Source organism: Phascolarctos cinereus, unplaced genomic scaffold (assembly GCF_003287225.1).
Source record: "Phascolarctos cinereus isolate Bilbo 61053 unplaced genomic scaffold, phaCin_HiC Scaffold_3;HRSCAF=262, whole genome shotgun sequence".
Classification (NCBI taxonomy): Eukaryota; Metazoa; Chordata; class Mammalia; order Diprotodontia; family Phascolarctidae; genus Phascolarctos; species Phascolarctos cinereus.
Window position 1 is genome coordinate 106,996,076 of NW_027555736.1, and position 14,096 is coordinate 107,010,171.

At 43.4% G+C, this 14,096-nt stretch overlaps 1 protein-coding gene and 1 long non-coding RNA gene across 2 annotated transcripts in view; one reads left to right on the forward strand and one right to left on the reverse strand.

The window, feature by feature from the left end:
- The window catches only part of LOC144456290 (uncharacterized), a 40,921-nt gene that overhangs the window by 11,991 nt on the left and 14,834 nt on the right, over positions 1-14,096 (reverse strand). The gene's annotated exons all lie outside the window — the stretch shown is intronic.
- Positions 429-6,061, forward strand: CALHM3 (calcium homeostasis modulator 3). The gene is made up of 3 exons (XM_020967775.1): positions 429-715; positions 3,461-3,716; positions 5,477-6,061. Exons 1-3 carry the CDS (start codon positions 429-431, stop codon positions 5,978-5,980), a joined length of 1,047 nt encoding a protein of 348 aa, XP_020823434.1. The 3' UTR covers positions 5,981-6,061.

Below are 14,096 nucleotides of genomic sequence, written 5' to 3' on the forward strand. Positions count from 1 at the left end.
CCAGGGAGGGGACAGGGACAGGCACCAGGCTATTTGAATAGGCCTGGCCTCTGAGAGACAGTGAGTCATTAGGTCATTCTTTGTCTCCAGGTACCGCCAACAGAAAAGAAAAGCTTCTTTACTGCAGCCTCAAACCAAGAAAACAGTTGGAGCCAAGTGTAGACCAGAGGAGAAGGGAAGGAGGGGGGCTAAGGCTAAGGAAGCTACTTTGAAGAGGCTACTGTAAGTGAGGAATGACTTAGGGAGGGACCCATTACAGGCTGAAGCCCTGCCTGGGGACAGACATCTACCTGAGAGCTTGGCCCTAGGAACCTCAGGACAGAAGACCTACTGGGTTGGGTGCAGTCTAAGAGAAGTCAGACCCTAAGGGCCCTGAGTGACCCTCTTCATTCTCTGAGGTTCCTGCTCCCTAAGCAGCACTTGGAACTATGGATAAATTCCGTATGATCTTTCAGTACTTCCAGTCCAGCTCAGAGTCCATAATGAACGGGATCTGCCTTATCCTGGCTGTGGCCACTGTAAAGATCTACTCCTCCTTTGACTTCAACTGCCCCTGCCTTCCCCGTTACAATACGCTCTATGGCCTGGGCCTCCTGTTCACACCCCCTGTGGCCCTTTTCCTCTGTGGGCTCATTGCTAACAGGCAGTCCGTAGTGCTGATCGAGGAGTGGAGGAGACCCATGGGAAGAAGGAAGAAGGACCCAGGCATCGTCAAGTAAGTCACCTTCCTTCCTCCTTCCTTTCTTCTCTACGGTTCCTCCCTCCTATCCTTCTGCCCTTTCTTTCTTTTCTATTCTTCTTTTCTTTATGTCCTCCTTTTCTGTCCTTCCCTCTCTTCTTCATCCCTTCCTTGTCCCTTCTCTTCCTTCCCTGTCCTTTCCCTTCCTTCCCTTCTTCTCTCTCTTCCCCTCTTTTCTTCCAATTGTCATTACCTCCTACTTTCTCTCTTCTCTCTTGATTCCTCCCTTCCTTCCTTCCTTCTCCTCCCTTCTCCTTTCCTGGTTATATTATAGTGCTATTTTGCACTACCCATATTATATACAGTAAGAAAAAACAATAGGAAAAGGTTTAAAATCATTACAAGTGCTCTGGAGTAGAAAGAATTTAATAGATAAAATGAAAGCTCCTTGAAGGCAGGGATTTAAAAAAAATTTGTCTTCTTATCTACCCTCAGAACCTGTCGCAATAGTTAACACATGCTTAATAAATGTTCATAGGCTGATTGGAATCAATTGATTAGAAAGTGTTATATTATTCATTACTATGACACACATTGTGTATGATATATATATATATACACATATATATCATTCATGAATTATTTTATTTTTATCATAATAAGAATTCCAATAAAAAGCAACCAAATAAAAATAATAAGGAAGAAAGCCACAAATTCTAAATTACTTGGAGTTTGCTAAAAGGATTTATATCTATAAATACATCAATTATATACTATATATATATATATATATATATAATACATCAATTATATACTATATATATATATATATATATATATATATACATACACACACACACATATGTAAGAAAACAATGTCACAGTTACTGTATCCCTTTCCAATCTCTTTGGCCACAGTATCTTTTTAGGCACTTAGCAGATTTGGTTGCTTTTTTTATGTAGTTTAGGGGTCTGTATGTTTCTGCTTTCTTCACGAGGCATCATTTTGTTAAGTCAAATCACACTCTGTGTGAATCTTTCCATGTTTCTTTGTGTTCATATTTGCTATTTATATGGCCATGCATGTTTTATACACTGCCCATGTTATACTCCTCATTTCAGTTCTATAAACTCTTTACAATATGAGCAGGAAGACTACTCTGTATTATATATGCTTTTTATTTGTGTGTGTGTAATATGTACAAAGTGTTGTTACAAGCACTGATACATATGCTATGTTATCCATGCTATGAAGCTGAGGGATCTCATGTTGAACATATGTATGTTATATTTTCTTGCTACATGAATGCTGTACTTGCTAGGGAGGGCTTTAAAAGCAAATGACAGACATTTTGAAGGGCTCCTGTTATATGTCTGAACCCTGGCCCTCAATCATTAGTGAGGTTTGGTTCCAGAACTGCCCCTTACGTGGAACCTCGGGCAAATCATTTCAACCCTGTGCATTTGCTCATCTATAAAACAGAGGTCATACTTACGTATCCTATCTCCTAAGCCTGTAGTAAGGAAAGTACTTTCTAATTTGTGTAGTGGTCTATGGATGTGAGTTAGGATGATGAGGATGATATAAAGGTGAGTTTTCATTGTTCTGTAGTCACTAAGACCTCACCTTGAAGCGGAGGTGACCCTGCTTCCTTCGAGACTAGCTCAAATCCCAGCTTCTGCAGGTCTTTGCTGGTCCCTCTAGCCATTGGCGTCTTCTGAGATTCCTTTCCTCTACTCTGCACAAACCTCCTATGTACATAATTATTTGCATCTCGTCTCCCTCATCAGAATGTAAGCTGAGGATAAAGACTGGTGTTGCCTTTCTACACACTCCAAAGTGTTTAGCACAGTACCTGCAGCCTAGTAAACCTTAAATGCTTGTTAACTCTTATTGCTGTTTCTGGTATTGGGGTCAACTTGGCATAGAGCAGGATATTTGATGCCATGCAGAGAGGAGTCTGGGGCAGCAATTGGGAAGGTGGATCAGAGGCTCCAGATGTAGGGGTTGGAAAAGCCTTAAAAAGGAGCCCAGAAGTAGAAGTACAAGTCTGGAAGTAGAAACAGGAGCCAAAATCTAGACCAAGCATTCCAAGGAACATAAGCAAGCTATGTCCTTTGTCCCGCTCATCACTGGAAGCTAGGCTAGGTGTGTCAGTCATGTCTGATTCTTTGTGACCCCATTTAGGGTTTTGTTGGCAGAGATAACAGAATGGTTTTGCCATTTCCTTCTCCAGATCATTTTACAGATGAGGAAACGGAGGCAAACATGGTTAAATGATTTGCACAGCTAGTAAGTGTCTGAGGCCGGATTTGAATTCAGTTCCTCTTGACCCCCAGGCCCAGAGCTCTATCCACTGTACTACCTAGTCAGGACCTAGGGGAAGAGAACTTCAGTAATCTCCCTCAGTGTTACCTAGTCTGACATTGCACTTTCTTCATTGGGTGTTGGGAGTTTAGGAAAGGGGATGGAGAGTGTAAAGGGTTTCCTTCTGTCTTCCCTATAGCCTACCATACACAGTTTGGATAGCATACTGGACTTGAAGTCAAGAATGTCTGGGTTCAAATTCCACCTCTAATATTTATTGACTGTGTGACCCTGGTCAAGTCACTTAACTTCTCTGTGCCTCTGTTTCTTCATCTGCAAAAAGCAAGGGCTAGATTCAATGGCTCTACAGTCTCTCTAGTGCTAAATCTCTGATCCCACAGTCCCAGGCTGCCAGGCCGGGGTACTTAAGACCCTGATTGTCTCCCTGCTCTCTTCCTTCCCCCATTCCACAGGTACTTGTGTTCTTCTGTCCTGCAGCGTGCCCTGGCTGCCCCTGTGGTCTGGATCCTCCTCGCTCTCCTGGATGGGAAGTGTTTTATCTGTGCCTTTAGCAGTTCAGTGGATCCTAAGAAGTTTTCAGACTTTGCTAATATGACGGCTAGTGATGTGCAGCTCTTCCTGAGCAAGGTGCCCTGCAAAGACGATGAGTTGGTGAGAGACAATCCTGCCCGGAAGGCTGTGTCCCGGTACCTGCGCTGTCTATCACAGGTAACCTGGAGGTGCTCTGGTCCTTTCACCTCACTTACCAAGCCTCCGTCCCAGGTCAAGTACCTTTGCTTAGCATTTCATTCCAGGAGGTCAAGGAACCAAGAACACAGACGCAACCGCTCCAGAGGTCAGATAGCTTTACTCTTCTCTGGCCTCAGATAGTCATGCTGATCCTAGCCAGGTTGCACACTAATGCCTGCCATAAAGTGGTGAAATACTTCAAATGGTTCAATAAAAACCTGTCCCTTCTGGTAGAGACAAACCCAAAGTGTCCATCTCACCAAGTGTGGATCAGAAGAATCTTCAGGTATTTGATGGACATTATAACTAGATGTTGGGGCAGCTAGGTGACCCAGTGGATGAAGTGCTGAGTGCCAGGCTTGGAGTCATAAAGACTCATCTTCCTGAGTTCAAATCTAGTCTCAGACACTTGCCTCAGTTTCCTCATCTGTGAAATGAGCTGGAGAAGGAAATGGCAAACTACCCCAGGATCTTTTGCCAAGAAAACCCTAAGTAGGTTCACAAAGAGCTGAACGTGACTTAAACAACTGAACAACAAAAACAAAATAACTGAACGCTAAAAAGCAAGACAGCTCCCACACTGAGCTAAGACCAGGACATCCCCTTCCCAGAACAAGAAGGAAAAAAGAAAAAAAACAAAGACAGCTCTGCCATTAAACCCTCTAAATCACATATAAGGGAATGGATCCTTTTAGCCAGTGAAGTGCCTACTGTGTACCCAGTGCAGAAGACAGAGGTGAATGAAACAGGTCCCTGGATAATATCGCTTTACAAATACTACCTCATTTGATCCTCATTACAACCCCATGGGGAAGGGGCTATTATTATACCCATTTTATAGATAAGGAAACTGAGGCTGATGAGTTAAATGACTTGCCCAGGGTTGCACAGATAATAAGTATCTGACACAGGATTCAAATGCGGGTCTTCCTGACTTCAAGTCCAGTGTTCTAGCCACTGTGCCTAAAGGGAGGCACAGAGCAGGAAGGGACCTTAGAAATCATCAAATCCAAACCTGTCATTTCACAAATGAGGAAACTGAGACCCAGGGCAGTTAAGTGATTTGCCCAAGGACACACAGCTAGGAAATGTCTGAAGCAGGCTTTGAACTTGGGTCTTCCTGGCTCCAGGTCCAGGGCTCTAGCCATGCTGCCTCCCCTAAACTTTTAAGGAGCTGACAGTATCACTGAAGAGATGGATGGGACACACACATGAAAAGAGAATTAGCCAGATAAGACCACATAGGCTATGTGACAAATAAGTATATCTTGAAGTAATAGTATGAGAATTAGGAGCCAGGATACTTGAGTAAAGACTCACTGTGTGACCTTGGGCAAGTCATTTTCCTTTCTCAAGGACTTAGTCTCCTCCTTTGTAAAATGAGAGAGGGCTGGACTAAATTATCTCTAAGTCCTTCCAGTTCTGAGATTCTATCATTTACAATTTACAAAGTCACTACCTATATATTTACACTTTCATATAGATTATTTTATAGGTTTCACACAACAGCTCTGACACATTGGCAAGGATGGTAGTAATATACCCATTTTGCAGATGAGGAAAAGGAGACTCGGGCAGTGAATTGATGTACCCAAAGGTCACAGAGCTAGTAAATGGAAGACTCAGTGGTAGAACGTGCAAGGAAGAAGGAGAGTGTGCTAAGTACCAGAATGACCAAATGCTCTTTGTCTCGGTGGGCTGGGTTAGGCTATAGGTCACTCTCTCCTCCTCTCTCCCAGGCTATTGGCTGGAGTATCATGCTGACGCTCATTGTGATGGCCTTCCTGGCCCGGTCCCTGCAGCCTTGTTTTGACCAGACCCGCCTAGTTCAGCGGCGCTACTGGAGTAACTACGTAGACCTGGAGCAGAAGCTGTTCGATGAGACATGCTGTGAGCATGCCCGGGACTTTGCCCACAAGTGCGTCCTACACTTTTTTGACAGCATGCGAAGCGAGATGAAGGCACGAGGGTTAGCTGCCGCCCGGCAAGATGGAGTCATCCCCTGGGACAGCAAGGCAGAGGCTGAAGGCCAGGAGAGAGAGGGGGGGAAGAAAGACCTCCTGCGTGGCATCGCCAACCAGAAGCAGGTGAACCAGCTGCTGACCACGTGGTACAGGAGCAAGCCCCCCCTGGACATCACACAGGCCCTTCAGCCTCCACCCGGAGAAGGTGGAGGCAGCCTCAGCCACCGAGCCACCTCCTGTCCTCCGGCCACCAGGTTCTCCCAGCACACAGATGTGTAAGGAGAAGGTGAGCCCAGGGACCAAAGGACCAGGTCAGGCCTTAAAAGAGCTGCTTTCTGTACGTTGTCATAAACCATTACGCAAAGGCCACTTGGACTGGTGGAACCAGATTTAGAAGCAAAGGCTCAGGTTCAAAATCGAGCTCTGCTCCCTTTTACCTGTGTGTTCTTGGAGAAGTTACTTGTTCTCTCTGGGCCTCCTTTTTGACACTTTTGAAGCAAGAGAATTGAGTTAGAGAATCAGTAAAGGTAACTTCCAGCAATTCAGAAGGTTGCTAAGGCTGAACCCCTGCCTCCCCAAATAATGAAAGACTCATTCTTTCTAGGCATTTTTCTATAGACACAAAGCATATTTTCTATAGGTTGGCTCTCTGTAGGTTCTAGATAGTTCTTGATGTGCTCTAAGGGTGTTCCAGGCTCTCTGTAGGTCCTAGATAGTTCTTGATGTGCTCTAAGGGTGTTCCAGGCTCTCTGTAGGTCCTAGATAGTTCTTGATGTGCTCTAAGAGTGTTCCAGGCTCTCTGTAGGTTCCAGATAGTTCTTGATGTGCTCTAAGGGTGTTCCTGGCTCTCTGTAGGTCCTAGATAGTTCTTGATGTGCTCTAAGGGTGTTCCTGGCTCTCTGTAGGTTCTAGATAGTTCTTGATGTGCTTTAAGGGTGTTCCTGGCTCTCTGTAGGTTCTAGATAGTTCTTGATGTGCTCTAAGGGTGTTCCTGGCTCTCTGTAGGTTCTAGATAGTTCTTGATGTGCTTTAAGGGTGTTCCTGACTCTCTGTAGGTTCTAGATAGTTCTTGATGTGCTCTAAGGGTGTTCCAGGCTCTCTGTAGGTCCTAGATAGTTCTTGATGTGCTCTAAGGGTGTTCCTGGCTCTCTGTAGCTCCTAGATAGTTCTGGATGTGCTCTAAGGGTGTTCCAGGCTCTCTGTAGGTCCTAGATAGTTCTTGATGTGCTCTAAGGGTGTTCCTGGCTCTCTGTAGGTCCTAGATAGTTCTGGATGTGCTCTAAGGGTGTTCCAGGCTCTCTGTAGGTTCTAGATAGTTCTTGATGTGCTCTAAGAGTGTTCCAGGCTCTCTGTAGGTTCCAGATAGTTCTTGATGTGTTCTAAGGGTGTTCCAGGCTCTCTGTAGGTTCTAGATAGTTCTTGATGTGCTCTAAGAGTATTCCTGGCTCTCTGTAGGTTCTAGATAGTTCTTGATGTGCTTTAAGGGTGTTCCAGGCTCTCTGTAGGTCCTAGATAGTTCTTGATGTGCTCTAAGGGTGTTCCTGGCTCTCTGTAGGTCCTAGATAGTTCTTGATGTGCTCTAAGAGTGTTCCTGGCTCTCTGTAGGTTCTAGATAGTTCTTGATGTGCTCTAAGGGTGTTCCAGGCTCTCTGTAGGTTCTAGATAGTTCTTGATGTGCTCTAAGGGTATTCCTGACTCTCTGTAGGTTCCAGATAGTTCTTTATGTGTTCTAAGGGTGTTCCTGGCTCTCTGTAGGTCCTAGATAGTTCTTGATGTGCTCTAAGGGTGTTCCTGGCTCTCTGTAGGTCCTAGATAGTTCTTGATGTGCTCTAAGGGTGTTCCTGGCTCTCTGTAGGTCCTAGATAGTTCTTGATGTGCTCTAAGGGTGTTCCAGGCTCTCTGTAGGTTCTAGATAGTTCTTGATGTGCTCTAAGGGTGTTCCTGGCTCTCTGTAGGTCCTAGATAGTTCTTGATGTGCTCTAAGGGTGTTCCTGGCTCTCTGTAGGTCCTAGATAGTTCTTGATGTGCTCTAAGGGTGTTCCAGGCTCTCTGTAGGTTCTAGATAGTTCTTGATGTGCTCTAAGGGTGTTCCTGGCTCTCTGTAGGTCCTAGATAGTTCTTGATGTGCTCTAAGGGTGTTCCTGGTTCTCTGTAGGTCCTAGATAGTTCTTGATGTGGTCTTAGGGTGTTCCCTTTAAGTTCAGCCAGGTTCTCAGTAGGTTTGATGGGTATTGAGCTAAGCCATGCTTGTTGGATGCCTCTCCCCTAATTTCCACCCTCTGCTTTCTGGCCAAAATGGACTATTCACAATTCTCTGAATTTGCCATTTCACGCCTCCTCCCCTCCTTTGTCTTCCCATAAGCTATCTTGGATGGCTAGAATGCATTCCCTCTTCATCTCTACATCTCAAACGATCATAGATATAGAATTGGAAGAAACCCTGGAGACTATCTAGCCCAATTCTATCCTTTTACAGATAGAGAAACTGAGATCCCAAGAAGTGAAATGACTTACCCAAAATAGCATAAGTAGTGAGTATCATCCTTCAAGGCTCAGTTCAAGGGACCACTTTCCTTGATCTCTACCTTCCCCTACATCTCCAGTTAGAGATAGAATGTAAGCACCTTGAGGACAGGGACTGTTTTCACTGTTGTCTTTGTACACCCCTCCCCAGTTCCCAAAGCTTAGTTTAGTGCCTGCCACAAAAGAGGTTAATAAATGCTTTGAACTGAATTGCCATGCACTGTATATACATTCTCTCCCCACCGGCACTCACCTCTAGAGCTGAGGTGACCGTAATCACAAGCCTAGAACTACTCCTGTAGTTTTTTATACCCCCAATTAAGGGCCCTTTCCAAGGCTATTGATTGACTGAGGCAGCTCTCCTGCTAAATAAAGCCTGCAGTTGGGGCATGCAAATGTTTAAAGGGCCACTAGGTCCCCGTGGAATTTAAGCAAAGTCAGAAAGCTGGTACAGGAAAGAAGTCTCCAGAATGGGCATCATGGTATCATAGGAGTTAAAGGCCTTTGATTTAGTGACGTGGAAGCCTTAGACATGATCTATCTCGATCCTAGTAGAAATGGAATTCAAACCCAAGTTATTTTAGGATCATAAGGTTCTAGATTTAGGGCTGGGAGGGACCTCAGAGGTCATCTGATGGCCCAGCTCCCTCATTTTACAGATAAAGAAACTGATGTCCAGGAGGCAAGCGACAGAGCTGGAATTTGAGCCCAGTTTCTCTGACTTTAGATCCCATGTTCGTTTTTTTCCACAATACCACATTTTGGGAATAACAACAATAATAAGAACTCATGTTTATGTAAGGTTTTAAAATTTGCAAAACACTTTCTTCCCAGACATCCAGATCTTGTGAGATTAGTAGGAATGGCAACTAGTTATTATTCCCATTTTATAGATGCTACTGACATCCCTTTAAGATTAATTTCTTCTGTATATATCTTCTTTGTCTGTAATTGTTTGCATGTTGTTATTCCAAATATGGGACCTGGGGAGAAACCCCAGTCACTCTTCCCTACGTATGATTCTGAATGGCTACTCACATTCTTGTGTTTTCCCCTCACCCTCTTAGTTAACCAGGTATTTGCCTTTCCTCACCAAATTGGATAAAAAAAGGAATTATCACATACAACTAACCTGTTTCCTATCATCCAGAAAAGAGAATTATTAATTCTGACACCCAGCTCACCTACAAAGCTCAGAAAAGACAATCTCTTTGCTTACATTAAGTTTTAGGGCTGGCAGCATTTCAATAGATAGAGATAAGGAGAGGGACATTCCAGGTAGAGGGAACCAGGTGAACAAGGGGTGGAGGCAGGAAAGCACAGGGTAAATTCAGTCTAGAAGGATTTAATAAGCACCTATTACATGCATGGACAGCTAGATGGTAAAGTGGGTAGAGCTCTAGGCTGAGTTCAAATCCAGCCTCAGACATTTACTAGCTGTGTGACCCTGGACAAGTCACTGTTTGCCTCAGTTTCCTCATCTATAAAATGAGCTGGAGAAGGAAATGACAAACCACTCCAGTATCTCTGCCAAGAAGACTCCAGATGGGAACATGAAGAGTTGGACACTACTGAAAATGACTGAACAACAACATAGGCTAAGCCTGAGGATAAAAAAAGGGGCAAAAACAGCCCATGTTCTCAAGGAGTTCATGGTTTAATGGGGAGAGAACACACAAACAGCCACGTACAAACAAGATATATGCAGGATAAATTGGAGATAATCTTAGAGGGATTAAAGATGGGGAAACTAAGGTCTAACGAGGTTAACTGACTTATACAAGGTCACAAAGGTAGTAAGCTTCAGAGGAAGGATTTGAACCCAGATCTTCTAACTGCAAAATCAGTGGTCTTTCAAGTGTACTATGCTGTTATGATGACTTCTGAGAGGCCCCCAATTCCCTAATCTAGCCTAAGATAATTAAAATGTCTGGCAGAATCTTTGGCTCCCCACGATTTAACTTCTGGGATCTGACATTCCCCCTTGACCTTGACCGTAGGACAAAGTCAGGATGGCATCTCTTGAAGCTACCACCACTACCAACACCCCTGCCAATTTGGGATTCCTGCCCAGGGCAGAGCTCATTGTATTATTCTACAATTCCTGATTTACTTGACAGCTGACAAGCTGTTTGTAAACGTTTGAAACAACTGTGCCATCCTCCTAAAACCGTAAAATTATAGGGGTTTCCCCATCATTTAGATAATGGTTTTACATATATATACATATTTGTGTGTAATGGTAGCCATCTCTAGGGCAAGGGGTGGGGGGGTGAGGGAAGGGAAAAAAAAGAAAATTATATGATAATTTTATTGTATATTTAAAAGGAATAGCAAGTTGTACAAAATAGATTTGCAGTTTCATGTACAATCATCTTTTTTCTATGCTACTATGGTATGGAAATGTTTATTTCTTAAGTTCAGAATAAAATAAATAAAAAAATTTTTAAAGATATTTAATAGTAAAATACATATTTACTATTTCACAATTAAACTGAAAGATGTAGAGTATATATATAGATATATATATGTTGTGTGTATACACATATACATATATATATATATATATATATGTATATGAAAACTGAGTTTAAGCCCCAGTTTAATGGTTCACAGAAAGCTACTGCTTTTTTTAAACAGGCTAAATCTCAGAATGAGAGATTCCTGATTGTTTTTTCAAGGCAATTGGAGTTAAGTGACTTGCCCAGGGTCACACATTAGTAAGTGTCAAGTGTTTGGTCTGAGGCCGCCTTTGAACTCAGGTCCTTCTGACTTCAGGACCGGTGCTCTATTCACTGCCCCATGTAGCTGCCCCTTCCTGATGGGTCTTTAAAGGAAGATGAGAATGTCTGGAGCCTGTCCATAATCTCTGTATCTTGATGTTGGGGGACCACATCCCACACTGTCCCATATGGCTCAGTCAGGCTCAGCCCTTTGCTGAGGGACCAGAGAACTGACTCAAGGGCTGAATGAGTTTGAATGTTTTCCTCTTCATAAAATGGGTTTCCTAGAAAACTGTAGCTTTGAGGCCAAGCAAAAACATTTCTCTTCAGCATGGCATGGTGGTCCTTGAAAGTCTCACCTCTGACCCATTCTGGCCATGGCAGTCTAGGGAAATCAATTCACTTCCCTGTTCTCTAGTCAGCTCTCTAAGACCATGCATTGCAGAGGTGACAACCTGCTTTGGATAAGGAAATATCCTCATCTGGAAATTTCCTGTGCCAATAAAATCATAACTCCAGTCCTGAACCCTACGTGCTGAGCTGCGGCTCGGTGATTTCTAATTGGGGTGACACCGAATGGGATGGGATGGGATAGGCAGCGCATGGGCAGAGGTGCACAGGGTTGGGGGCTTTGCCCCTGTGGAGCTGGGGAGGAATTAGAGCAATCCTAAGAGAAGAACCATGAAGAACCATGCTGCAGAAGAAGGGAACAGATGCCAAGTCAGTTTTTCTAAGAATTAAAATGCAGCTCTTGTCTTCAGTTTTCACATCTTCCCAGTACATTTAAAATCTTCCAAGCATTCCACCCGCTATCTTCCAAGTCCCATAATAGTTCCAGATTCAGGTGACAGGAAGATGAGAACCATGAGCTACTTCCCATTCTCGTTAGAATTCTTATCTTCCCCCAAAGACTAATTTCTATTAGGCCAAGCCCCACTTCTTGCCCAGAACACAGAATGAAGCCAGAGCTGATCAAGAGGACCAATTTTAGTGGAATCACAGACCTCCATTTGGAAGGAATTTTAGAAATTAGTCAAACTTCCCATACAGTACATGAATTTCATCTACTACAACAACAATAACAATAAAATAATAACAATAGCATTTACATAGTGCTGGATAGATTGCAAAATGCTTTACATATAGTATTTTATCCTTATAACAACTCTGAGAAGTAGATGCTATTATTATCCCCATTTTACAGATGAAGAAACTGAAGGGTTAAGTAATTTTCCTAGGGTCACATAATATTGGTAAAGTGCTTTACAAAGCTAATAAGTGTCTAAGGATAGATATAAACTCAGGTTGTCCCATCTGTATGGCCCTCGATAGCCACAGAAAGTAGAAAATATAGTTCTGCCCTCGATAGCCACAGAAAATAGACCTAATATCTCTTCCATATAACAATCCATCAAATATTTGAAGCTAGAGAGAATATCTTAGAATAATATAAAATCCCCCTATTTGGAATCAGAGGACCTTAGTTTAAGTCATAGTTGTTTTATGTCACCCTGAATGTGTAACTTAACCATTCTGGGTTTCAGTTTCCTTATCTACAAAATGAAGATATTGAACTAGATGTTTTCTAAGGTCTTTTCTTCCTTCTGGATCTAGATCTTAAGATCTGTGCCCCTTTCTCCCCCCCCACCCCCATTCTTTTCTTCTTTAAGCTAAACGTCCCTAGTACCTTCATCTAGATCTCATATTACACTAATTTTTCATCCCTTCATCATCCTGTTCACACACCTTTGGACATGCTCCAGCCTTGGAACAAAACACAGATGTGATCTGACCAGGGTTCAAGGGCCCTACTACCACCCTTATTCTGGACATCAGACTTCTATTAATAGAGCCCTAGATGACATCAGCTAACTTGGCTGCTATGACACACTAATGACTCTTGCTCAGTTACAGAGCCTGCTGGATGTTCCAAACACAGAGCTCCCCAAACAGGACCAAAGTGCCTACCTAGTAACCTCTGTCTGCTAAGCAAATGGCACATTTTCCTAAAAGGCCAGCAAGACAAGGCACGTACTTGCTCTTCCTGGCCTCCTCCTTTGCATACTACTTTTCATTCCAATCTTGGATTTTTAACTCCTTTGAGACTGGATGGAACACATCAGCCCTGGAAGGGATTAAAGTGAGACACAGGAAGGAATCTCCTGGAGGTGAAAGCAGAGGAAGTCAGGTATGTATCACTAAGGGGGGAATGGTTGGGAAGTTCGTGGGTAGACAGTCATCTCTCTGAGATGCTTTGGGTCATTCTGTCAAGAGGAAGGCAGAAGGGTTGGATGACATGTTGGAGGACAGACTCCTCTCCACCTCCAGAAATACTGATTAAGTAGTCAGCTAGACAGTGCAGTGGATAGAGTGCCAGGCCTGGAGTCAGGAAGACCTGAGTTTAAATCCAGTCTCAAACACTAATTGTGACACTGAGCAAGTCATTAAATTTCTGTTTACCTCAGTTTCCCCATACACACTGGGGATAATAATAGCACCCATCTCCCAGGGTTGTTGAGAAGACAAAATTAGATTATACTTGTAAAGTGCCTCATAAATATTAAGGTGCGGTACTAACGTTAGCTATGATGATGCACCTACTGTGTGTGTGGATCTCTGAATCCTGTGATGATCCATATGGTTTGGGCAGACAGAAGGAAAAGATATGGCTCTATGTCAGAGGAGTTCACAGTCTGGTTGGAGAGACCAGGCTTAGACATTAAATAATTTATGAATAAGAAAACTGATTCAGAGTAGCCAGGGGGACATTTGCTACCCTCTTTGATTCAATTCAGTAAATATGTACTGAGCCCCTACTATGTACCCAGCCTTATCCAAGGTTAAGTGGTGGGGGTGGAAACATTATCAGAGTTCGTCTCTTCCTTTAAAGCAGCTAGGTGGTGCAGTGGCTAGAGTGTCAGGCTTGGAGTCAGGAAGAGGAGTCTTTCTGAGTTCAAATCTGGCCTCAAACACTTACTAGCTGTGTGACCCTGGGCAAACCCTGTTTGCCTTAGGTTCCTAACCTGTAAAATGAGCTGAAGAAGGAAATGGCAAGCCACTCCAGTATCTTTGCCAAGAAAACCCCAAATGGGGTCAGACGTGACCAAAATAACTGAACAACAAGAACTAAAGCTCAAAAAATAGATAAG

Excerpts from the sequence above, each read along its gene's own strand:
- CALHM3 (XM_020967775.1), top strand. The coding sequence starts at position 429 with ATGGATAAATTCCGTATGATCTTTCAGTACTTCCAGTCCAGCTCAGAG. Across the intron at positions 716-3,460 it reads AAGGACCCAGGCATCGTCAA|GTACTTGTGTTCTTCTGTCC; the intron begins GTAAGTCACCTT and ends CCCATTCCACAG. Across the intron at positions 3,717-5,476 it reads ACCTGCGCTGTCTATCACAG|GCTATTGGCTGGAGTATCAT; the intron begins GTAACCTGGAGG and ends CCTCTCTCCCAG.